Source organism: Parus major, chromosome Z (genome assembly GCF_001522545.3).
Source record: "Parus major isolate Abel chromosome Z, Parus_major1.1, whole genome shotgun sequence".
NCBI classification, from domain to species: Eukaryota; Metazoa; Chordata; class Aves; order Passeriformes; family Paridae; genus Parus; species Parus major.
The window spans coordinates 9,112,646-9,138,766 of NC_031799.1; the positions used below are offsets into that span (position 1 = coordinate 9,112,646).

At 46.6% G+C, this 26,121-nt stretch overlaps 1 protein-coding gene across 1 annotated transcript; it reads right to left on the reverse strand.

The window, feature by feature from the left end:
* Positions 1 to 26,115, reverse strand: LOC107198295 (myosin-IIIb-like). The gene is made up of 30 exons (XM_015615203.1): positions 26,044 to 26,115; positions 25,907 to 25,972; positions 25,702 to 25,832; positions 22,887 to 22,989; positions 20,024 to 20,126; positions 19,027 to 19,183; positions 18,605 to 18,707; positions 18,210 to 18,338; positions 16,905 to 17,013; positions 15,693 to 15,809; positions 15,154 to 15,254; positions 14,616 to 14,702; positions 14,378 to 14,443; positions 13,962 to 14,075; positions 12,928 to 13,039; positions 11,997 to 12,043; positions 11,601 to 11,666; positions 11,197 to 11,316; positions 10,217 to 10,302; positions 9,927 to 9,974; positions 8,344 to 8,391; positions 8,078 to 8,169; positions 6,773 to 6,904; positions 6,306 to 6,421; positions 5,779 to 5,978; positions 3,834 to 3,923; positions 2,809 to 2,974; positions 2,204 to 2,476; positions 1,902 to 1,975; positions 1 to 794 (listed from the first exon to the last, which is right to left on the reverse strand). The coding sequence occupies exons 2-29, from the start codon at positions 25,943 to 25,945 to the stop codon at positions 1,925 to 1,927; spliced, it is 3,006 nt and encodes a 1,001-aa protein (XP_015470689.1). The 5' UTR covers positions 25,946 to 25,972; positions 26,044 to 26,115; the 3' UTR covers positions 1 to 794; positions 1,902 to 1,924.
* Between the last annotated feature and the right edge of the window lie 6 nt (positions 26,116 to 26,121).

A 26,121-nucleotide genomic window follows, 5' to 3' on the forward strand; every position in this document is an offset into this window, starting at 1 on the left:
TCAGAGGCATAAAAAGAGATTTATTTTAAAAGGTAGGAAAAACAGTACAAGTAGTATGGTCCTTTATGTTCCAAGCCCTCTACCCACCCTCAGTTTAAAGCAGCATGTTGTCCAGTCTGGACTTGTAGAGATTTCAGCCAGGATGAGTGAGAGGGTTTCGCTAATGATCCCCTGACTTCAGCTCTGGGTTAAGGAGCGTGGAACAGTGTGCCAGCACACTGATGCAAGGGCAGTGAATCCCCTCTACAAGAAAGATCTTCTTGACCATGTCTCAGCTTCTGTTCAAGTGCTCCTGCACTCAACAAAAAGGACACTTCAGTTTTGCTTTTTACTGCCCAAGCCCAACTTCCCTTAGTTCCCAGAGCAGCAGATACACAGGACCAAAACAGAGAACATTTAAAGAGAAAGAGGTAGGTAATCAGATATTTGTGACAGAACAGGTTGCTGGGAGATACCCACTTTGTGACTATTCATAGTGGTAGGTGAGGAGTCTCCAGGAGCACTGACACACAGACTGTCAGGCACCGTGGATGTGTGCAGAGTGTGACTGTTCCCATCTTCTCCCCTCTCCCAGAATCAGACTGGTCCAGATACTGCAGTCACAGTATGGCTCAGTGCTGACAAGAATGAACTTCTGCATCAACCCTGTCTAAAAGCACAGGGTCAGCTGTGTGCAGCAAAAAAAAAGTAAAAAAAAAGAAAAAAAAAAAAAAAGGCTGCTGTATGTCTAGATGTGTTCACTGTTAGGGAAGGCCCAACAGCACTGGAAGAAGATAAACCAGACCCACTTGGACCTGCAAGACAGTAAAGAAACAGAACTCACTGGAGGAAATAAAAGGATTCCATTTAGCTATCCCAGTACAACAAGCTTGCAGTTATCTATGCAGAATATCCCATGTTTTATCTTTCTTCTGCCTAGCCTCTGACAAAGGGAGCATCCCCTGGGTACATCAATGAATGGGACATAGAAGAATGAAGCAATTAAGCCAAACACTTCAGGGAGAGGATTTGCTCAGCTACTGAAGATACTCTATCTTTCTCAGCTGTGAAGAGAAAGACAAGGCAGGCCCCAGCTAAGAATCTTTCCTTCAGCATGGATTCCAACATGGGAGCAGAACCACACAGGAAACCTGGCAATCCTGGTGTGTGGCTGGAAGCCCTGCAGTGGGTCAGCAGCCAAAAGCATGATCTGATCCCTCTCCACACTCAGCTGACACGTACCAAGATTCTTCCAGAGATGTACAACAGCATTACTACAGCTCCCACCTGCCTTCAGCAGCTGAGTGGGACAGGAGAGCTGCACTTCCACCTTGAAGAGGTACTTCAGATAGGACAGAGTCTGTCAAAAGGCCTCTTTGGGGCACTCCAGACTCCTGTCACCCCTCCACTGTACTGAAGTCTCAGTCACTAGCTATGCTTCTCCTGCTGAGACTTTGTTGAAAATCATCTTTACAACAACGAAGTTGCTGCCTTCCCCTCAGTTTTGAGCCTTGCCTTCAGCTCGATGTCTCTGCGGCCACAGGGCTCCCCAACACCACTGCCTCTCCACCCCCACAAGCCACTGAGGCTGACTACTGTGGCATGCGTTCTGATAGCCCTCATCCTTCCAGCCCCAGGCCTCCAGCAAACTGCGAGCTCCCTCCTGGCCACTGCACTGCAAGCACTCTGTGCACCACAGCTGCTGGGAACCCAAACTCAGGCTGATTTTCCCAGGTTTTCCTGGTCTTTGTGTAGTCCTGGATTGGAAGCTAGCTGTTGCTCTCTGTTTTTCCTGCTCTATTTCTGTGTAGTTCATGTAGTCTATGCTACAGGTGGAACATGAAGGGAAGAGTTCCTTTGCTCCTCCACTTCCCAGGAAGCTGCAATTGCTGTTTTCCCTCCTGTGCACCACCTCCTCTTACCCTGTCATTCAGGCTGTACATCCTCAGTGCAGTGAGCTCCTCTGTTTAGACATGTTCTCAGGAATGGACATGAACTGTGGTGAGAAGCAGAGAAACAGCATTGGCATTGGGGGAGCACAGGCTGGCAAGGAATACTCCAAGGAATACAGTCCTGATCCCACGACCACCAAATAAAATCTATGACCCAGGAGCTAGGAAACCAAGTGCTAGCTGTGGAACCATCCTCTCTCCTGCTTCTGGGCAGGGAAACTCCACGTGTCCCAGAGGGGCTGTGGCTTGGCAGAGGAGATGCCTCAGCTCACCTGCTGGAGTTCCTGAATTGCCAGGCGTACTGAAGAGTGGAAGCGAGGGAAGGCTTTTTGGCTGCTCTCTCCAGAGCTAGGCTGTGTTCTACTCTTGTCTTCGGTCTGCTGGATTTGGACATTCTTGGTCCTCCTGAACCACTGCAGAGCAGGTTTGCCACTGGAAGGCGTGGAGGGGCTGGACTGCTTCTCTGGAGGGGTCTCCCTTTTGTCTGCTTGTGAACTCAGTGTGAGACCCTCCAGATTTTCATAATCCAAGCTCTCACTACTTTTCTGGAGAAAGGAGGAGTGGATTGAGCAGTGGTTTGCAGACCCTTCACACACACACTGAACAGCACAATGATGAGAAATACCCAGCTGTGTCCACTGGTGACATTCAGGAGGCAATGGGGCGTCATCCACCTGCCAGTGCTTCTCCCCCATCCCAGGACCCCCCAGCTAGCAGCATTTCCCAGTGCATGCATAAGCACCCAAGCTGCTTGGCCAGGATGGGCCACCCCTCAACAGGAACACAAAAGAGATGCTGCTGCGGTGTCTCTGACCGCTCGTTCAAGGCACAGTCCATGCCCCATCCTCTTTTCCCTCCCAAGACCCTTGATTCTCACCTGCTCACAGGGAACAGTCAGTATCTCCATGAAGGGCTGGATGCCCACGGTCTGGTGAAAGCGCACCAGCTCGGTGAGCGAGGTGTGGGCCCGGTCCTCCCCCAGGATGACGTAGCGGGCATTCAGCTGCATCTGGACCATGTAGTGTCTGCAGCGGCCTTCGCCCCTGGGGACAGGGATGGGCAGGATTTGTCACCACAATGAGGCCTCAGCATGTCAGAACCTGGCTCCTGCTTCCTGCACCCGTGGTCTCCAGAGGCCAGCTGCGATCAGGATCCTCAGTAACAAGTACCACACAGAGGCAGCAGGTGTGCTGTGCACTAAGATGTGCTCACAGATGTGCTGTGAGCTCCTTCCAATCTGGTTTGCCTTCTCAGCTGCAGAGTACAGCCTAAGCAGAACCTCTACCCTTGGAGCCATAGCACCCCACCCACAAACAGGTCTATTTTTTCATTATGACAGATTCTGCAGTATCCCACCTGCTACTACAAACTCTCTGAGGCACCCACGATAGGAGAGACTGAACATGATCCTCACTGGACTCCCCTGTGGAGCAGCTGATCTCCTCCAGTCAAGCAGTTTTATAGAATCACAAAAATCAAGATTCTGTGACTGTAGAAATCCAGTATCACAGAGTTTCATGCAGTTCTCAGTTTTACAGAATCATTTAGGATGGAAAGGCCTTTAAAATTCTCAAGTTCAACCCTTAACACAGCACTGCCAAATCCACCATTAAACCATGTCCCCAAGTGCCACATCTACACATCTTTCAAATACCTCCAGGGATGGTGACTCCACCAGTGCCATGGGCAGCCTGTTCCTGTGCTTGACATCCCTTTCTGTGAAGAAATTCCTCCTGACATTCAGCCTGAACCTACCCTCTCACAGCTTGAGGCTGTGTTGTCTTCTTGTCCTGTTGCCAGCTGCCTGGAAGAAAAGGCTGACCCTCACCTAGCTACAACCTCCTGCCAGGAGCTGTAGAAAGCAGTAAGGCCTCCCCTGAGCCTCCTCTGTCCATTACCTACCGGTATGACAGGATGTAGCCTGGTCGGCTCTGGCTGATCCGAACAAGGAAGCAACCCAAAGGCTTGTCACTCAGCAAGTTTTCAGCTTCCCTGGAATCAGAGAAGAGTTTTTCAGCAGAGACAGCCACACAGCAGGGATTCACCCCCTATCTCATGTAGTACCCCAGCAGTGTGCCAGGCAGCCCAGCATCTGCCCCAAGCCAGATGACCGGGCTACAGGTCTCCTGACTCAGGCTTGGTGGTGCAGGAGGCACTAATGGGCTGAAGGAGCACAATACCCTCAGTCAAAGCCTCTCTCCAAACCTGCTCCAGGAGCCTGATTGTGCAACAGCTGCCTTACACCACCAAGCATGACATAAAGCATCACTAAGATGAGGAATCTGTGCATGTGTGCACTTCCTATGGTCCAGGGATGAAGAAGTCAGGATGCTGTGGGGTACGGGGTAAGCCCAGCACCTTGGAAAAACACTGACTTGGATTACACCACTTGGGATTTCTAAACTTCCTGCTGGAAGGAGGTCTTCCCCTTCTCTGCCCAACAGACAAAGCTCTGCTTTGTGCTTGTCATGTGCCTTGCTCCAGACTAAAGGTGACTGCAAATCACCAGTGCAATTTGGGGTTCCTCTGCCTGCTCCATTTAATGAAGTTGAGCTTACACTGCTGTCTGAAAACTAAAGTCTCTGCTTAAGCACCAGTGTCTTTGGAAATGATCTGCCACATCCTTCATTGTACAGTGCTCATGGCTAGTCTATACTTGAATTTAGACAGTTTTGTCTTCCAGACACTACTTCCTCTCCCACATTCTTTAATCTGTGGACAAAAGCATTATCACAGGTTAGGGTCTCAATAACTATCTAAAAAAATTTAAAAAGAAATGAAGCTACCAGGGGCCTGTGAGCTACTGTAGCACCCTTTACCAAGCTAATGTAGTGTGTAATGTCTCCTAGTAAATGTTCACACTGACAACCTGAAAAAAATCCTACAACATAGATATAATAACACTGAAGGAAAATTGCAGTTTGAACAGAAAAAAAAAGTTAGAAATTGGAATAAGATGATGAGGGTGTTCTGATGGCAGCAACACTGACACAGAAATCCCACCAATTACAGGATATTGGCAGTTAACAAGTGTGGAGCACCATGGAACGATTTGCACACAGGTGAGACTATACTGCCATCCTGCTCCTGTCTGATCACTGGCATAATCAGCACTTCTCTGATCATGCCACTGCTTGGTTCAAAGCAGTGCTTGACTCGGCCAAGAGAGTTAAGTGTGAGGAAGACCCAGTAGAAAAACTTCAAGCACTAAAACAAAGTCTTGTAAACAATTCTGTAAGAAAGAAGGGCTTAGTGGATGTCTCTTCCAGACTAAGCAGAAGCAAATACCAGCTATGCTGCACCCTCCTTAGAAGGACAGACGTATCAACAAAAAACATTCCTTTTCCTGTATCAGGAGGCTTTGGTGGAGTTTGGCCATTGAGTACCCACTAAAGCCCCTCTTAATACTTTTCAAAATAAAAGTAAGCTGAATTCTCTATTCTCCTGATGAAAACTGGGGTCTCCTCCTGCCCTATACTGAAATATGAAAAACAGTCAAAATGAATCAACGCAAAAGTTCATCTTCATGTCTCTGCAAATGGCCCAGAACAGGGAAAGTACGTTTGTGTATTTCTGATTACTTTACAAGCCTCCCATCCCTACCAGGATCTGTATTTAGGGACCCACAGTGGACTTACATACTAAGAGTTTCTGTTGTCTCTGCATGGACCTAGATAAAGTTTCAGCATGTACAGTCTGTGACAAGGACTCCCAAGCTTTCCCCTAAAGGTCTGACGTGCACAGATTAAAAGGGAGAAGTTACTCCCTTTTCCTTAAGCAAAGCCTGGCCAATCCAACCTACGCAGTCCTAAGGACACAACAGCTTCTACCTGTCCAGAGTACTCACCTCCGACTGATCATCCCATGCAGCCAGCTTGGAAAGGCCCCATCATCCTGCATGACCTTCTGGGCCTGTGTCTCTTTGAACCAGCGCAGAGTTGCTCCTCTCTTGAGTTTCCTCATTTTTGCTTCTTCCCCAGTCTGTTCCTCAGCTCCCAGAACAGGACGAGGCACAGAAGGGTTCAAGAAGTTATCAAAAGGAGTGGACTGAAAGCAAGGGGAGAGGGAAAGTCAGCACAAACACAAAGTCAAAGGCAGGGGATATTTGAAGAGATCACTTTAGCAGGTGACCCCATTCCTGGGTCCCTTAAGAGAAGATCAGTCACCAAGTACTAAAAGCTGTTTTCAGTTCCCCAAAGGTCCTGACAATGCTTTTTATCTAACCGCAGTAGACCAGGAGTCACAAGTCTCATAACAAGAATGACAACATTCTCTTGGGACCACGTGCAGGAGAACATGTGCGTGCAGAAGGTGGATGGAGCAGGGAACCAGCACATCTGGCTAAGGGGCCCCCAGCAGAGCCAGTATTGCTACCTCTGTTAGTTTGCTGCGTGGCCGTGGCACTGGTGGCTGCTGTGGCTGGTCAGAAGGATGAGGACTAGACTGAAGGTGCCTCTTTCGTGGCATGGGGACTGGAACGGAATTTCTTTCTGCAACAAGAAGAAATAAATAGGTGAAATCTAGCATCCAAAATCCATGAGACCCATCCTCTAAGGCCTAGGACTGGGATAGGCTCTGCTGCATGCTCTGCATGCATTTACCATATGTTAAAACCACAGCCTGGTCCTCCTTCCAGCACAGCCAAGCAAATGACTTTTACCATGCTGCTTCTGCTCCCCACAGACAAAGCCAGACTTCCATAGAGCAGAAAAATCATCATCTCACCACACTGATGGAGTTCCCATCGGGGCAGGCCATCATGCCCTGGAGCTTACAGCACTTCCAGGTGGTCACCACACCAGTGGACATGCACTGGGTGAGTGTGAGTGGGAACAACTCACCCTGGGCCTCTGCTGCCAGTGCCAGCTGCCGGATTCTTTCTCTCTCTGTCTCCTCCTGCAGCCGCTGTGCTTGAGCTCTCAGCTCAGCCAACAGTTTTAGGAAACTCTTCTTGCATCTGAATCCCCTGAAAACTGTTCAGAAAAAAAGCTGTGGTTAGAAAAAAAAATGCTGTTCATTCCTTTGCAGTTCTCTTGGGGAAGAACACTGGGTGACAGTCCTTCATCCAGTGCAAAGCCCTCAACACCTGAACCATGTTAATAAAGAGCAGTGAAAACTCTACTGTGAGCAGGCAGCCAAAACCCTGTGAGAATTGTCTTCTACTCTCTAAGCTGCCAGATCACAGATTTATAGAAATCAAATTACAGATCTAAGCTCTCATTTCTAATGCCAGGGCACTGAACAGCTGAAAAAGAAAGTCTCACAGAAGGGCCTGTCAACCATCCATCTCTCTGCCCTTCTAGACACCATGAAGGAGACAGGATTTCCTTGATTCCAGCCCACAGGAAAACCTTTCCCATAAGCAGCCATCGAAGGGCTCACCAGGAGCATTACAGACATTGTGTGATCCTACCTACTTTACCAGTTATTAAAACACATGAAGTGAAAGCTGCACCCTCTCATTTCCCACTACCCACACACTTTCCCCATGGAAGACAACAGCGCACAGCTTGTGACCCTCTGATGTTTGTCACACTGTATGGTGCACAGCTGGAAGTTGCTCAGATGCTCTAGCAGTGCAACAAGCCATAGAGAAGAGAAGTGCAAAAGAGGGGAGCTAAGCAGGGTGACAGCAGCCTCCTCCTCCTCCTCCTGGTTGCACAGTCCTCATAGCCTGTGCATAGGGAATTTGTCCACCCTGAAGAGACAAGCTGCTAGAGCAGATGCTACATGGAAAGGAAAGAAAAAAAGCAAACCAGACCAAAATTTCACCTCCTTTTGCCTGTCTCTGAAAGCAGCAATGAGATCAGCTTCACTCATTTCCCCCTTCCCAGTTCAACACAACTCACAATCCTTACTCCAGAGCACAGTGAGCCAGACCTCAGGACACAGCCAAATCATGTGTGCCCTGCTCAGCCCAGCTCTCCTGAACACATTTTCCCTTTCCAAGGCCGACACTGAGGGCTCTCCCTGATTCAGGATGAGCACTGGGAAGTGGGTATTTGCAATAAGCACTTTGACTTCACAGGGCCTTGACCCAGAGACAGCACTTCCCTACCCTTCTGTCCTCTGCAAAAGTGGAGCAGGGACTGCCGAAAAGGTTTTCCTTCCCCTGGTCTGAGATCAGCTCCTATCCCAGTTCTCACCCTTCTGTATGATCACTGCTGCTCTTCCCAGTCGCTCCACATACTTTGCCAGCTGTTCCTGATGCCAATATTTAAAGAAAAGTCGTGACTTTCTGTAAAGTTTGAAGAGAAAGATGAAATGAGAAACACAGTCTAAACTTTTATGCATCATCCTTTGAAGAGCCCATTTCTACAACCACAGAATTCTTGCTGAAGAGAACCAGGTGACAGCTTACATGTGTAAAATCCTGGGCTTCCCAATCCCAACAGCAGTGATCCACACCTACCCACAAATCCAGCCTTTCAGCTCTGTACTTTGCAGTATCTCCAAGCAACTGAAAGAGACAAGAAAGTGAAATAAGTAATTTTCCACCCAAAGTGAACACCAATTTTTTTAGTTGCATAAAGGGGGAAAAAGTGCCTCAGCAGTTCCCAACAGTAAGTAAACTGGCTGTCAGTCTGTAATACACCTTGAGGTACAGCTAGGACCATATTTGGGAAGAACATCCACAAAGGGGTTCCCAGAGGCAGATTTACTTCAGCTCCCTGGGAGGCAATTCTGTAGAGCCCATTTTATTCTCAGAAGTGTTTTTCCTCATTTTGTTTCCAAGCCTTTTGGAGGACACAAGTTGCAAGGTCAGCACAGCAAGACTTCCGGGAGAAAGTCTGTTTTCCAATTCCAGTTTCATTTTGCAGACTCTAGTGATAAAATTTGGGTCACTCGGAAAGATTCCCTGATACTTGGAACTGAAAGCAGCTCTAGCTGCAACACACAGACAGCTTCCTCCCTCTCCTGCTAATCCAGGCTGTGAAATCATAGTGGCACTTTTTGCTAATATCTCACACAGGAAAGCAGAAGTGTTTTTCTCCTTCTATCTCAGCCAACTTCCACAGTGCCACAATCCACATCCACAGGATATTTTTTTTCTGAAATGCATCCCCTGATTTTTGTGTCTCTGAACACACCACACTGCCTTTTTACAATAATCTCACCCCCATTTATGACATTCTCTTGTGGAAAAAAAAAAAAAGCCTCATTCGGGTTTGAAATTCTTACTATTCAGAAGAATCAGGAAGTTCAAGGAAGCACTGTAAAGGCAGGAGGAACTACTGCCAGGAGAGAATTGTTCCAGGAGATCATTCAAATCCTTTTCTTAAATGACTAAAAAAAACCCCTCAGTTGACTTCTTTACATGATTCATTCTCACTATCAATCACAGTTGACACTGGCAGGAAGGAGAGGCTGGGAAAGTTAAGAAGAGGTGGGGAAATGCTGCCCTAGATGTAGGACTGAAAGCGCTGGCAGAGTAAAACCCTGTCCCTGTGCAGAACTGGAAGGACATTTATGTGTGTAACAGTTGGGTTCTAAAAGTGCTGATGGTATAGTTTGCCTGTACAGAGACAAAATTCTTGGTTTAGAAACATCTTCTCTAGCCTGGGAGACATTAAGTGCTGGCTGCTTGTTCAGCATTGTCTTTATCTTCTTCTCCCATGTGGCCATCAGGAAAAAGCCTGGAGAGGCACCTGACAGCAGTACTTGAGTGCCTGCCATGCTGAGTTCAGTGGACACCCCTGACCACTATTGTCACTCCCTAAATTAAGTACATGGGTCAGTGTTCATTCCACAGCACAACAAGGTTTTGCAGTAATTGAATTTAATTGCTACATAACAATTCAAGAAACATTTAATTCATCATGGTACCAAATGCTCTTTAAACATTAAGTGTCCTTGCCTGGGATCTGTGTTCCCCATCACCACAGAATCCTATCCTCTTTTTGTCTGTCCCTTTCACTCAGTTTCCTGCGCTACTCATAGTAAAAACCTCCAAAGAACAAACCAGACTGCACACAACAAAATTAGTATTCCTACCTTTCTTTTGTGAGAGGAACATCAGGTTTAACTAGAAGAATTCCGTATCTGTGGAAAATAAAACAATACAAACAGATAAAAGCCACATCCCTGATGGGCTGAGCTGATCACCCTGACAGCAAACAACAACAAATCACTATCTTTCCCACTCAGCCTCCCACAGCAAATAACCCCATGACCTCAGTCCACATGAACTTTGAAGAGACTCTTTTACTCCTTGCCCATATCTGGTTATCAGGGTAATTTCCCAAATAATACCTAACAAGGAATACTCAGAGGTTTTAAAAGACCTTTCAGCAAATTCCTCAAAGGAGGGTCTCCAGGAGAAACCATCTCTTCGGATACGGATTGTCTCCAGCAGCCCATTGTACCGGAGCTGAAGCAGCGCCACAAAGAGGATCAGAGAAACAAAGAGAAAAAAAAGAGAAACGGGTCATTAGGACATTGGTTTGCTCCTTTGCAGGCAGAAATTACTTTATTCAGCCCTAAACTTCTCCAGTTCCAAATTAAAAAGTTTTTTTTTCTGAAAACGTTTCCTTGGTTAAGAACTGAATTTACCTCATCCTGTAACTCTGATGATTAACTACTCTGAGTTAGAAGTAGGAAACCATAAAAACCAATGACTGAAATAACTTCACCTTCCAGCCATGGGTGCTGCTTTGCCTCTGTCCCTTAGAGGATAGCTTCATATTTCCAAAGCTGGACACAGAAGTACTCTGAGGCATGGATGAACTTCCTCTTAATCCTATCCTTTCTTATTTACATTACAGAGGCTGCTGAGCTTTCTGAACTCTTCCAATCACTTTCAGTATTCTTTAAAGCATCCAGACCTCAGACCTGACAGAATATCCAAACACAATCATATCAGTGCATTTCAGATTCTATCAAAGCAATCCCATCTTGGTTTCTATTCAGAGTTGCCTTGGCTGAGGGGTGAGAACAGTCTCCTCTGGGAAGCAATTTTTTCTGGAGTACTGTCTATACCAGTCCCATCCAGAGGGAGATGATCCTAGTGCCTGACAGCAGATCTCATTGCATTCATGAAAAAGAAATGAGAAAGAACTAAGATTGCAAAATCTGGACCTAGAAGAGCAGTCTGTGTCATAAGAACAAGCAAGTACTTACAATCTTTACACATATACAAAATAAGCCCACTCTTTCTCTTGCAAGGGGAGACTCAAGTGAGTCCCCTCCACAGCCTTTTTGGTGGAATCTGTCCTACCACCGAGATGTGGCAGAATTCTCTCTATAGGACACTGTTTTTGCTCACCTGCAGCAGCACCACCTGGTTGTCCAGCACACCTGGCTCCTTCTGGCTGTTGGGCTTTATGCAGCGCACAAAGTGTGGGTTGGCAGAATACATCCTCTCCATGAGTACCGTCAGGGAATGCTGGCAAGGGCAGAGGAAGAAGTCCATCAAGCCAAAGCACTGCCAGATGTGCAATATCCTGCAGCAAGAACTGTCTTCTCACCCTGCAGCAACTTCCTGGGTTCTGGCAACAACTGGGCCCATCCCACTGTGATCAGCCCTGCTCAGCAGTCAGGAAAACCCCTGTCTACATAATGTCTGCTTTAACCATGCTTAGCACTCTGTAAGCAATGCAGTGATATTTGCAGTGATAAAATTCTCACTGCTTTCATCTCACGGGGCACCTCAGGGCAGCCATACCGTACCCGGAACTGAGCTCCAGCAGACTGTTTCCGTGTGCTGTTGAACTTGTCATTTGCTCCTGGTGTGTCCTGAAACCAGACCAAAACAAAGGATCAGCCCCAGAAGAAGTGCTTGATTAACAGCCAAGGAGCACTGCTGGAAGGCAGATGGCAAAAAACAACGGAGAATGGATTTAATGGGAGAGAATACAAGCTAAAGATATAAATGGCAGAAGCAAGCACAAAACACAGTAAAAAACAAAGGAAAAATTGTTACAAGCTGATTGCTGTCTGCTTCTATTTTAAACCTTTTACTTTAAACCTAATTTTTATTTCTGCCTACCCTTTTTCACACAGTTTCTCAAATAATAATTATCAGGTATCATTTATCAACTGTGATGTGGATCTGAAGTGCAATACCTTGGCTTTCACATGAGGCATCAGGGTCCCCGTCCTGGAGATGGTGGCTGGAAGAACAGAGAGAATTAGTTGATTCTGTACCTTTGCTTGCAATCCACTATGGCTAAACATTCAAGCTTCACTTCCTGCACAAACCTCCTTACAAATACTAAATCACAGGGTGTTAGGTTTCCCTATGTGGAACTACAAGGAAAGAGCAAAAGGAAGAAGAAAATGCAAATGTACAAAGCACACATGGCAGGCAATACTAACGTCTGCCACTGAGAAGACATGACAATCAGGTTATTAAATAAACCTAAATGACTTTCAATAGAATGATCATCAATGGCCATCAAACAGTGCAGAAAAAATGGCACAAGCAGCAAATGGGGAGCTCACCTACAGCCCTCAGGAGGTAATTTAAAGTCAAAGAGCCTACAGCTGATTCAGTGACAGGATAAGAAAATCAGGGAAGCTCAATTTACTAAAGGATTTACTGAAGGCTTATTGGTAACTGGGAAAAGGGAGTGTAGTGGTAGGAGAAAAATAATGCATGACCTGAGAGTTTTCTTAACAAGTTGTGAAGCTCCATTTTTAGAATCTATGATCTTGACCAGCTTCATTTCCAGACAAGAACAAGCAATATACAAGAGTGTATAGAAAGGACCGGTGGAGACAGCCCTGCACTGGTCTTGGAGAAGATGGGAAGGCATCTGAGGGTGGCTAATTCTCTGGAAGGGGATACAACCTGCCTTGCTTTCCATGGCAGTGAATAAACAGCTCTGACAGCTCTGTACATGCCAGCAGCCCCACTCCACGCTGCAGCATTCACAGAGTCTCCCTGGCACTGCCAACTGTGAAACACACTCTGTGAAACACACTCGCCTCATGCCCACACTTAACTCTTGCCAAGGTGGGCCTTGGCTCATGATGGATGTGCAGAGGGACTTGCCTCTGAACAGCACTCTGAGCAAGGGGGTGATGCTGTTGATGAAGAGCCCATGGATATTGGCTGGCAAGGTGTCTCTGTTCTTCTCTAGAAAGCCCCTGGCAGCATATTGTACCTGGGGAAAGGGAAGCAGATCACTAAGGACAGCAGTGCTCACAGGCTGGCTGTAAAAGCCACTTCCACAGCCAGATGGGAGCTGATGATGTGTTAAACTGAATGCACTCTGGCTTGCACATGAATTCTCTAAACACACATGCACCCCATTCAGATGCCAACCTTGAGGAACAAAACCATGCACATGACAGAGGCATCAGAACCCCAGGGGTGCAGCATAACACTGAGACATCCACCTTTAGCATGTTAAATATTAATTTTTGTAATAATGAATGTCACAAATAATAACTTAGTCAACAATGCTGAGATTAGATTACTAAGGTGCAAGTTACAATGACCTGTTCCAAAAATTATCTCCAATCAATTCAACTTAATGTGGACCAATGCTTTCAATACTGGTGTCAGTAAAGTTACATGCAATAGTGCTAAATCTCAAGCTGCTTAGATACCAGTGAATGTGCAAATAACTGCCTCCACTTTCAAAACACTATTTACCCTGCTCTTTACACAGTGTTCCCAGGTGTTTGCAAAAAAAACAGTCACTGCTATGCTCTGGAACCCAGTAGGTAAAGAAAAAGCCTTTAGCCTGTCCTTTGGTGCTGCACAGTGGACACAGTACTTTTATTTATAAAGTACTATTTTAAGACTAGAGTTCTAATAGAATGGTGATTAGAAAAATAGCAGATTATTTTAATACCCTACACTTCTGAGAGGTAGCCCACTTTCCTCAGGGGTCTTCTCTTCCTGTAACTTTTACATAAATCCCAGGGAATTCTAGGAGGCAATACACTGGTACACATCACCTCTGTTAGTATCATACTCAGACCACACATTCCTTAACATCAAAGTCTTATTTATCAGGCAACACTTCCACCCCCTCCAACATACACTACAACAACATTCTTCCTGCAAACAGTACATACTTTCCCAGCATAGTGCATGATGCTGAAGCCCAAAACATGGCCTCGGGCTGGCTGGAAGTGTAAATTCCCCTTAAAGCTGCTGTTTAGTTTATCCACAAATGTCTTATCAGTTGCCTGCAAGAGAGCAGATTTCATGAGCTGTAACAGAGGCCTGATGAGGGCACATGGAATGAAAACAAAGTGTTGGAAGTATCCCTGGCTTTGCAATAGTCCTTTGCTGTACCTTCTCTCTGATGCTTCTCAAGGATGCCAATGCCACTAAATTGCCCCTGATCTGGATGTCCTGTCTCATAAGGCACACTTGGGGACATCTCGGTCCATCCTGCACTCCAGCCCAAGAACTTTCTTTGTAGCCCAGGTATTAGTGGATATATTAGCCCCCAGAATATTTCCTCTGCCTCCTCTCTCATACTTACCTGAGGGAATGCACTCTGCTCATCCAGAAGAGACAGCAGCCCAAGTGGCTTGGCCAGGAGCAGATTCTGCAGGAAAGAACATGCATGACACATATGTAAAGCAGTGCAGGACATCCCCTCTCACCCTCCACACTTTGCAGAGGTTCTTCCCTGGTGCATCTCCTTCCCATAGTAGAAAGAACAAGATTCTTCTTTTGGCTGGACAGAGCAATTATATTCTGTCAGTCTTCTCACCCACCAGAATAGGTTCATTATTGTTGAATGTGATGGTCTCCCAAGGCAGCCCTTCTTCCTTATAGGCAGCCTGCTCCATCTGGAAAATGTGCTGAAATAAAGAAAAAAGAGTTTGAAGCACCCAGCAGACTTGGCTAGACAAACCCCGAGTATCTTCCTGCCTGCCCTGAAGAAGAGGATGGAGGTGTGGCACTCTCAGTCACAGCATGAGAGGTCCAAGATGTAGCTGCTGTTCTCCATGGTTCCCTTTAACCCTGGCACTCACTGGTGCTGATGCGAAATCAAGAACACTTGTCGGAGTGTAAGTGTCCCTGCTATTGCGACTTTGGTTACTGCTTGATCCTTCTACTTCTTCCTTTCCTGACCCAGTGCCTCCCCTGCCCCAGCAGGGAGGGTTACTGCTCTATCCTGCTTCACTGTTCACTGTTTCTGTCCTTCCAGGCAATAGATATGTTTTCCCCCAAGTTCTCCTGCATGTACCAGGTAGAGCAGTGTTCTGCCCTCTCTGCAACAGACGGTGATGTCACCTTCAGCAGACTTACATGGTTGAAGAAATGCTGCAGCTGCTCATTGGCCAAGTTTATGCAAAGCTGTTCAAAACGATTCACTGCAAAGTTTTCAAAGCCAAAAATATCCAAGAGACCTAAAAAAAGGGAAGAAGAGTACATCACAGAGCCTGCAGGTCATCCCTGCAGATTACTGTGTATACCAGCACAAAGCTAAATCCCCCATCACACAGCTCTTGTGGCACAGGGAAGATGCAGCCGAGAGAGACACCAGTGGCTGCTCTTCCACAGCTTGGAGAGTTGGTTAAGAGAAGATCCACTCCAGCTTGCTTTCTCTGCCAAGCCAGAGTGCCCCAGAACTACAGCCTCACAGTTGCTTCTGATCAACTCACTGCTCAGAGTTGAACGAAGTCCTACAGACTTCATGCTGCTGACTCCTATCTCTAGCAGGATCACAGTTTTGATAATGCATCCCAGCACACAAGCTCTGTGAATCTCATGCTGTGCCTGTCCTTCGCTGTGGCTGAGGGATGCACATTTGAGAACAGAACAGGAGCAAGGCAGGCAGAACTCACCTATCTCTCTCAGTTCCACCTCAGGATCCACATCCTCAGCCAGCAGCTCATTGATCTTGCAAACAATCCAGCCAAACACTCGGCCATAGGCCACCTTTGCAATGGAGTCCCGAGCATCTGCAGAGAGGGAACAAGAGCAGCTCACTGACAGGCTTCACAAGAGAGCAGGGGACAGGACACACAGGCTGGCTCAGTACATCCACCTCTAGCAACAATGTCTGTATAAAGCTACTTTAAAGATCAGATAAACATTGGACTGTCCCCACTCTTTGCAAGTGGGAGCTGTAAAAACAGCTCTTTAATTTCAAAATCTTCACAACCTTTCTACAAGATCTACCAAAATACCAGGGCATTTTTGAGTCATACCACTTTTTAGAACATCCATAGACTTGCTTTCCCCTCTTAAGATGTACTAAGTATGGATCCCCTCACTGCTAAACCAAGGGAGAAGCTCCAAATTTTACTTGGAAAATTGGATGGTTCTTTCCCTCCTAGCCCACAGTTGCTAAGTGTTTAAATGCTGTAGGCAAGAAAAGGACACAGTTGATGGAAAGCTTGCTGACATTCTAAGGGGACCAAATTAACACAACTTATTATTAAAGATGTATATTTTATTGTCTAGAGAAAGTTGTAAAACAGAACTAGCTAAACCCATTAAATTTTTTCCTTTCGTTTATTTGAAGCAATAACCTATCTTTTTAATTAGCTTTTAAAATATGATAATTTAAATGAACCTTTTGGTACAGATTATTTTAGATTATTTTCTTGTTTTATTGAAAGGGAAAACAACACTTTGTGCTTGCTATTTTACTATTTTCACTCCATTCCTGACACTGTGACATCTCATGGTTCTCATGGTTGTTTCTCCATCTATTACCTAGAGCTCTGCACTCTGCAATAAGAGCCTTCCCCTCATTTGCACAAATACAGTTTCTTTCTGGGCTGGACTGAGGCAGAAAGCAAAGCTAATTCCTTGGTTTCTCATTTAATCTCTGCAGTCTCCTAGAGACCAAACAAAAGCAGCATTCATGGCCCTACATGTCAGTAAGAGACTAAACAGATAAACACTGACATACTTGCCTCTGTGTGAGAGGAATGAAGGCGCACAGAAGGACATCTTTGTTCCCAACAAGCTGCACATGTGTGGGGATACCCTTCCATCAAAACTCAGTCTTTTTAGCCAGCACATCTGCAATTCATTGTGTTTCCTACCTTCTGCCTGCTGCTGGGTGTGAAAACGCTGGATCTGCTCGCCCCGGGTCACGGACGTTGTACAAATCAGGCATTTTAACAGCTCATCTTCCTGGACTCCAAACTGACCCTGGGAAACAGGAAATAGACGAGGACACTCGGTTGTAAACCCTTACTCTGCTCGTGGGGATTGTGTCTGTCTGTCTGTGTGTAAGGGGACCATGATTCAGGCTCGGGCTTTTGAGCCCCACTCTAAGGCAAGTGCTACTGCTGGCACCAGAGTCAGATGCAGGCTCGGATCTGCTTTACCCCCGCAGCGACCAACCTCACACACTCGCCCTCAAACACTTTTTGTTTTGCTTTCCCAGTGCTGCCACCTTTCACCTTCTTTGGGAGCCACTCCAGCCCCCGCTGAGCAGTTTAATGACTTATTGAACAGCACCACACGGAGGTGACTGTGCAGGTGCTGAAGCATCTCGGCTCCAGAGTCACAGGAATCCACACGAGGCAGGAAACAAAGCGAACTCAGACACACCGAACCCCTCAGTGATTTAACGGGAATTCCCCTCCTATAGGCAAGAAACGAGGAGCGGGCTTTCAGAAAGAAGATAAAAAGAAGTTGGCTGCTGAGAAGTTGTAGGTGGTTGTTTCAGGTATGGTGTAGGAGGGAAACAGGCAAAGAGATGGGAGTGAAACCGAAGAGCAAGAGTGGTGGGATTTCAAACAGGTCAAAGTGAAAAAAACAGAAACTGGAGAAATATGTTACTTTTTTTCAGTCCTGTGTTGTTAACAAAGCAGGATAACTTCTCCATCCCCTGTAACAAAAATTGAATGGTCCTGGGAAATATATACTTCTTAATCTGTGATAATTTCATGCAAAATTGTAAAAAGCTTAATACAAAATAACAACAAAAAAAATAAATTACAGAACTTAGGGTGGTATCCTTGGACAAAAACTGATGAAAACACAGAACTATTGTGCAGATATTGCACACCAGAATTTCTTCAAGACATTATCACACCCACTAACATAAAACACTTAGTTTTAAAAAGCTGGTGTTTTATGAAGTCAGCAAGGTATATGCTGAATACGTAAGACACTGGTTCTAGGCACACAAGAGATGCATCTCTTTGGATATGAATAACACTGGACACAAATGCTGTCATGAGGTCAACTGTACATTTCTAAAAAAAACTTTGTTCTTTAGAAACCTTCACATTCTGAGGCAGCAAAATCCTCTGTCAGGGACAGCTCCTGCAGTCACACAGACAGTGGGGAAGAGCATCATACCCAAAAGGTTTCTGTCAACACTTCTTGTGACTCACCGCTGCAGCCTTGAGCCATCCCTGGGAGGCTCCACTGACTTTTACAGACCCTTTGCTCTCCTCAGGCTCAAAGGTCACATTGCCCAGAGACAACACACCAGCCAAGATGGCCTGCATGTCCACTTGCTCCTGAAACACAAAAGAAAGGTAACTGAAAAACCTACCACCATGTAGCATGTACAACAACAACGACCCAGAAGTTGGAGAGGTTAAGGGAAGAGATACAGGCAACCTGTGGGAAAAAGCTCCCCACAAAGTCTGTCAGACTCAGGTGGTCTGAAAGTAACATGGAAAATCTAGAGAAATAAATAGGACTGAGCTTCAAAAGAGCAGCCAGAAAGAAACCCTGCGCTTGCAGGAAGCACAGATTGAAATGAAACAGCCCCAGGACTCACCTGTTCTTGGAAGCCCACCATGTCAAGGGCATTGCAAACCTCTCGGTATTTGCGCTTCCAGCGTTCAGCTACTTCCTGTGTACCAAACTGTCCACTTATGTACCTGAGGAAGTGCATATCCCATAAAAACTGTCACACAATCGACACTGTAACTCAGTCCTACCCCATGGGAACAAAGCCCATCACTGGAAGTGGAAACATGAAGGGGAAAGAAACTTCTCCAAGGTAGTGCAGCAAAGACCCCAGACCTCCCAGCTTCCATGATGATCCATAATATCTCTTCATGTAGCTCTAATCAGATCCCACTCCAGCTTCCACTCACCCACAGATAAAACCCCACGGCAGAGCAAAAGACTCCATTATGCTGTTTACCACTTCACCACCCATCACAAAGACTGAATTTAGGTCTTCCTCTGACGCACCTGTAGAGTGAAGGATCCAATAACCCATACATCTCCTTCTGCTCTGAAGACAGTCCAGCAAACATGTAGTAGAAGATGTGGAAATTCCTCTCCCCGGCATCTTGTTGCACCACTCGTGACTTCTCTAACAGGTACTCACTCAGCTTTGCACCTTGCACTGCGCACGAAAAGGGGAACTTCACTCTGCAGGACATGAAGCTGCCTGGGCTGTCCCACATCTCTTCTTTGGTGAATTGTCTAAATTAACTTTCTTGTGTGCAAGACCCTTTAGGCTGCCCAGTACACTGGAAATGGGCTTCTGAATATCACACATATTAGGATATATGTGATATTCAGAATATTAGGAACAGCGATGAGCACGACACTGACTCCCTTAGCTTCCAAGACAGCAAAGTTTGTTATTCTTAGTCTGCTTTTATACACATGTTTGGGAAGGTCTGAGAGGTAAAACTCTCACTGGTCATTAAAGCAATACATCCACCATCACTGGTTAAGTGGAACACTACCTACCCCTTGTCTGTTTCCTAAACAACACCTGCTAAGATTGTTGTCCTTTACCAAGGACTGTTTTTATTCTTTTAGATTTTTTCTCATGATTTCTCAGGCCACACTGAGAAGCCAGTGTGACTTAGTTTCACACAGGCTCTGTTCCCTGCTTACTTTTTGCATTTAGCATCTCTATCTCCATGCTTCCTCTGGTCTTAGAGACTTCTGTTCACCTCTTTTAGCAAAAACAAAGGCTTCTGGCATCACAGAGTATTACTGACACTTACCCTGCACTCTCACCCCCACATCCTTGCTGTACTCCCACTCTGTCCAAACCCTAATCCTATCCAGGTCCTATCCAACAGTGGGTGCTGTAAGATCTTACATAATGGCACACCCTTGCCACAGGGAGCCACGTGCCAAAATTTTATCCTCCACAAGTTTAGGCTACTCAGCCCACTCCCTCCAGTTCTGAACCACTCCCCAGGCCAGTAATTGCCCTTGACTTTACCGGTATTTTTCTGGAAACGCAGCTGTATATATTTTCCAAAGCGGCTGCTGTTGTCATTCATCACTGTCTGGGCATTGCCAAAAGCTTCAAGTAACGGATTCACCTAAAACATGTGAAAAAGCTGAACAACCATCTTTAGATTAAATGATCCAATCTAATTTACTTGGAAAAATTTATCTTCAGCATTTGCTGCTCAGGTGGAAAAGGAACCACTCCATGAATAAGGATCAGCAACTATTTTATCTCTGCCTGGATAAAAAAAAATTCCAAGAGGAAAATATCACAAAGACTGAGGAGCATGAAATTAATGATGATCAGTACAACTGAACTGACTGGATCTCAGTAAGATCACCGAGTCATTTGTTAGAAGATGAAGTTGGTATAACCTATTTCCACACAGTATCTGTTGTCAATAGATAATTTGAGTGCTATACAACAGCAAAAAGGAAGTCACCATGGCACTCAGTTAATTAAGTATGACAGCTTAGCTACTGAAATTTGTAGACGTAAGGACAGTGCATTATAAAGAAATTAACAGAACAATTAGACCAGCTTGCTAAGCTGGATGCAAAGGTGGCAAAATGACAATTTTTCTCTATTTGAGTAAAGAATGCCTGTCAACTGGAAGAACAAGGCCTCAGAGTAGATGCTGGGCAGCCTGTTGAACACAGCTTTAAGGTATGATCTTTAAATCATAATCTCCCAAAGGACTAACTTAGTCCTTGGATATATCTACAGGAACCAAATAAGATGCATATTATTTCTTCACTGTCACCTCTAGGCTTTCCAAGGGCAGCTCATCTGGGCTGAAGTGAGTTATTTCCAGTGAAGGAACTGCATGCTGGCTATAGGCGCTCTGCTGAGCAAGCACAGCTCTCCTGCCTGTGGAACCTGCTCAGGTCAGAAGCAGCCTGGCAGCATGGCCCAAGCCAGCTCTAAGCAGAGACAGCAGGTGTACCAATGTCGTGTTCCCACAACCCAGCACAAGCATTCACCCTGGATCCACCATGGACGACACAACACTGATTTAATACACCATTCCAGAGCCCAAAGCACAGCATGGGGCATTGGGTTTATGTGTCAATATACTGGCTGCAGGAGGAGCTAAAGCTGCTGTCTGTGAGGAGATGCCAGACACTTTCCCCATGTCCAACAGAGCCAATGCCAGCTGGCTCATGACAGACCTGCCACAGCCAAGGCTGAGCCCACTAGTGACAGTGGCAGTGCCTCTGGGATAAAAACTGCTGCACACACCACAGAAGTGAGAGAGGAGTGAGAATGTGTGAAAGGAGCAGCTCTGCAGACACAAGGTCAGTGAAGGAGCAGGGGCAGAAGCTGCTCCAGGTACCAGAGCACAGATTCCCCTGCAGCCTGAGGTGCAGCCCATGGGGAGGCAGCTGTGCCCAGCAGTCCCTGGAGATCCAGGGGGGAGCAGAGATCCACCTGCAGCCCCTGGAGGAGTCCACACCAGAGCAGGTGGGTGCCTGAAGGAGGCTGTGACCACATGAGAAGCCCTCCTGGCAGGACCTGTGGCCTGTGGAGAGGAGCCCAGGCTGGAGCAGGTTTGCTGATAGGACTTGGGACCCTGTGGGGGGCCCATGCTGGAGCACCCTGCTCCTGAAGGAGTGCACCCTGTGGAGGGAACCCAGACGGGAGCAGTCTGTCCCTGAAATACCAACATACAAGTACCCACTGGACAGTACTGACATTGGAGCAGCCTGCTCCTGAAGGACTGCATCATAGCAGGGCACCCATGCTGGAACAGTCTGCTCCTGAAGGACTGTCTCCTGTGGGAGAGACCCCATGCTGGAGGAGAGGAAGAACATGAGGAAGAAGACAGTAGCACAGATAAACTGTGATGAACTGACCTCAACACTCATCCCCTAGCTGCCTGTGCTGCTGGAGGGAAGAAGGCAGAGAAACTGGGAGTCAAGTTGAGCCTAGGGAGAAGGGAGAAGTTGGGGAGATGTTTCAAGATCTGTTTTCATTTCTCAATACCCTATTCTGATATTAACTGGAAAGAAATTAAATGTATTTTCCCTAAGCTGAGCCTGTTTTGTCTGTGATGGTAGTTGCTGAGTGATCTCACAGTCCTTATTTCAACCCTTGAGTTTTTGTTATGTTTTTCTACCCCTGTCTGGTTAAAGAGGGGGAGTGATAGAGTGGCTTGGTGGGAACTGGTTGAAGTTAACCTACCACACAGAGAAAGATCTCTATGTTTCCAAGGAAATCTGAGATGATGGACTTTAAAGTAAAGGAGTCCAATAACTCACTCTTCTTAATCTATCACACAGAAGGTTTAAAGAATGATTTGTTTAAAAAACTTTACAACTCCCTGGGGAGAAATTGAAGTGGGAATATTTCAGACCAAAGAGTCAAAAATGTTTCAAAATGAGCTAGCAAAGATACATGAAAAGAGCAAGGATGGCAGCTAGTCAGCTAGCATGTATGTGCCTGGCAGTGAATGTAGCCAAGGATAGGTTCCTAAAGGGTGTGTGAAATCTTCATCCACCTGGTACCATTAAATTAAGATCTCATTTTTCTAATGAAAGTCTTTGTTCTACCTCAAACAGAAAATTATTTAAATTATCTAGAAAAATGTCACCAATGTCTTGTAACAAACAACACGATAAATGATTGCAACAGTTTTCTCTAATTTAATAATCATCTCCAGCAAACAAAATTACTGACTTAACCCTTTTAATTTGTGGCCACCTATCTCACCATTCTTATCCACTCTTTTCTTATGTATGGCTCCCTGATTTCCAGTGGTGATCCACCAGCAGGCTTCTTAAGCCTAATGCAAGTTGTCTTGCAGCAGTGCTGCTTCTGCACCTTTGAGCATCATCCTGCAATGACCCACCTGAAGTATCTGCTGCTCCAGCTGCGAGTTGCCTTTGCATAGGAACATTGTGTGCTGCAACAACAACTTCGTACTCTCTGTTTTCCCAGCACCACTCTCTCCACTGCCAAGGAAAAGCAAAATAAATTCCATCAGCCTTAAAGTATAGCTGTTCTGCCCCTTATGGCTCAAGTGCTCAATCACTTGAGAGTGCTCTACGAGAGTTTCACAAGTTTTTCAGCAAAATCACATGTGTGAGTAAAAACTCACACACCACAGCTTTACACAGGGTGTCCCATGGTGTTCTGATCCTTCATCAGGGAGCTTTTCCCCCTCTGTAAGGGAGTATAGCTACACCCCATGCTGTCATTTCTGGATGGGATGTAGTAGACAGACCATTTGCTCTGCTTCAAAAGTCATCTGGTACATCAACACCTTTGCATACGCTGGAGCCAAAAACTTCCTCTTTCTCCAGAGAGATCTTCCCTATCCACATCACATCCACACCTGGATACTGATCATGAGATGCTGTGACAGTCTCAGGTCTCAGGTGTTTCACACATCCACGTGCCAGACAGCTGGGAATGTGGGTGCAGAGCTACCCACACTCCCACAGTGCCAGCAGTGCACGTCACCGTGCTGTCACACATCCACGTCACTCTCTGTCACACATCCATGGTGCCTCCGCCTCCAAGTCAAACAACCAGCCCTTGGAAAGTGCAGTTTCCCCTGTCCTGGGAGAGGGAATGTACAATCAGTGAGACAACATGTCCTTAACTGACAACACCACACCAGCTGAGAACTTCAGCATATGCATGGGAAAAAATAAATACAGGAAATGCTGGAGGTATACTTGAGGGCAGGTCCCCATTTCCTTTCAGCTGACCTTTGAGCATGTGGTGTGGCTTTACTGCTTTGTAGCTCCCAGCAGCTCTCTGCTTGTATCAAATATGTGTCATAGGTGGCTAAAAACCTCAAGTACTACAGCAAGATCAGGACCCTGAGATCAGGTTCCTGATGTCAAGCACAGTTCAGACCAGCACCATCCAAATACATACAAAATAAGTCCATTTTGCCAGATGAGAACGTGCCATCCAGGGCCCCTGCTCATTATGTCAGGTTTATTTTTTTCAGTAACATCCCTCCTTCACAAAAAAACCCACATCCAACAGCACTTCCATGAGTCAAACTTGACCTTAGACCTTCCAACAAGCACAACACCTTCACAAGGTCCTGCAAGTACAGCAGGTGTGTAACTGCCCCCAGCTCTAAAGAAATGCAAAGTCATCTTCAGATGACCCAAATGCTGTACTGCAGCACATGCAGGCTATGACTAATGTCCTTTGGAACTGGGAAGGCAAGAAGAGCCAGTAGAATTTGTAGCTGAAGAAAATTTGGTAGCAAGGAAAACTTATGATCTGGCAGGAGCTGCTGCATCCAACATCACCTCTGAAGAATGCTATCCAGACACTAAAGAGACTGCAAGGGACCGCAGATCCTGGTGTGTCCCTGTGCTGTTGTGGTGAACTGTGGTCTAACAGGAGCAACCTCACCCTCCCTATTTACCCCAACTCTGCTCATGTAGGAAAACTTGTTAATTAGTGTTTTACCACCCATAGAGAGGAAAACCACAAACTTCCTGTGACAGTAACACAGAGACCAGGTAAAAGGTTGCAAGATGCACAGGAGTATATCACACTCATCTCTGAACTGCTGGCAGAAAACAACCAAGCCACTGACCGCTTGGCAAATTCTCATGGGTTACTCTTTCTTGTCTTCCACCTCCCAAGACAAATACAATGATTGTTCTCTATCCCCCAGAGCCCTACCAGCAGCACCTCTTGCACCTGAGGACTCCATGGCCACCACTTCCTAAGAGCACTTCATGTAAAGCACAGGCACCAATGGCCTGAAGGCTACAGAAATGAGTGGGGCTCAAGTGCCCCTCAAAGTCAGCTCCCAGTCCCAGCAAAACACTCAGCACTGATTCAGAAATTGACTTCCACACCTTGTAGACTGAAAGTACTGATAAAATTATCAGAAGGCAAATAAAAAGGAGAATTAAATCAAACAAGTTGGCAAGTAGCATTTTAACTTAGATGACATTTAAACTGTTCTCTACAATAACCAGTTGTAGAGAAGAGGCAGATAATGTTTCAAGGCTTTCTTCTTGGTGTTCAATGCTTTCTCTGCTAGTTGATGTTCTTTAAGGCTTTTTCTGCTAAATGATGCAACCTGCTGCACTGCAAAGTCCCAGCAGAACAAGAATGACTGGATGGGGTGATATGTCCATGATACTGGTAGGCTCTTTGGTTAAAAGAATCACTGACTTCTAGTGCACAGGACTGCCCACGACTTTAAAATCCTCCCCGACCAGTTTCCCGAAGGCCTTAGAGCAGAAAAACATGTTTTAGTTCTTCCTGCTCTTTGGTTACATTTGGGAAGCTCCACTTTGTGAAATTACTTCCTTACATTATCATCCTTCCAACTTTTACTACAGCTTTTGCCATGGCAGCTGTGTTGCCAGATCAGAACACCCAATGGTTTTTCCTGGGAATGAATTCCAGTGGCTGGTTCCACACCAGAAGTGAACCTGGCATCTTAACTGTTATAAAGATTGCTGGCCAAGCTGCTCCACAAAAGCCATTTTTTTCTCCTCAAACCTTCTCAAGACGTGCCCGCTAATCTGTCTCGAAAGCGGTCGGGATGAAGGACGTGTTGCCAGCGCAGATGGATTTTGACTCACCAACAGAACCGGAGAAGAGAACCTGAACCTGGGCAGGGAGATCCCGCCGAGAGCTCGGGGGCGGCCCCCGGCCCCCCGGCCGCGGCTCACCTGATGAGGATGCACTGGTTGCGGGGTCCGCCGCCCCCGCGGCCCAGCATGGCGTGGTAGGCGCGGCTGGCTACGGCGAAGATGTGGGGCGGCAGCACGTCGGTCTGGAGGGGCCGGTACCGCTCGGAGACCTGCGGGGAAGCGGCGGCGGAGAGGCGTGAGCGGCCGGGGGGTGACGGGGTGCGGCGGAGGGCGCGGGGCTCACCTCTCTTCCGTAAAGTGGCAGCGGCTGGAAGGGGTTCATGGCGATGAGGATGTCCCCGACGTCGGTCTGTGGGGACGGGACAGCCGGTCAGCCGAGCGCCCGCCGCCGCCGCCCCCCGCCCCGGGCCCGGCACTCACGTAGATGTGCTGCTGCAGGAAGCGCTCCCGCAGCCCGGCCAGCAGCGCCGCCTCGTCCAGCTCGGCCAGCGCCGCCAG

What these genes read in the sequence shown, in the direction of transcription:
- LOC107198295 (XM_015615203.1), bottom strand. Translation starts at nt 25,945, where the DNA reads ATGAACCCCTTCCAGCCGCTGCCACTTTACGGAAGAGAG. An exon ending in GCGTTTCCAGAAAAATACCG is followed by an intron (nt 19,184 to 20,023) that starts GTAAAGTCAAGG and finishes TTTCGTGCGCAG; the next exon opens with TGCAAGGTGCAAAGCTGAGT. An exon ending in GATGGCTCAAGGCTGCAGCG is followed by an intron (nt 17,014 to 18,209) that starts GTGAGTCACAAG and finishes CCTGTTTCCCAG; the next exon opens with GGTCAGTTTGGAGTCCAGGA.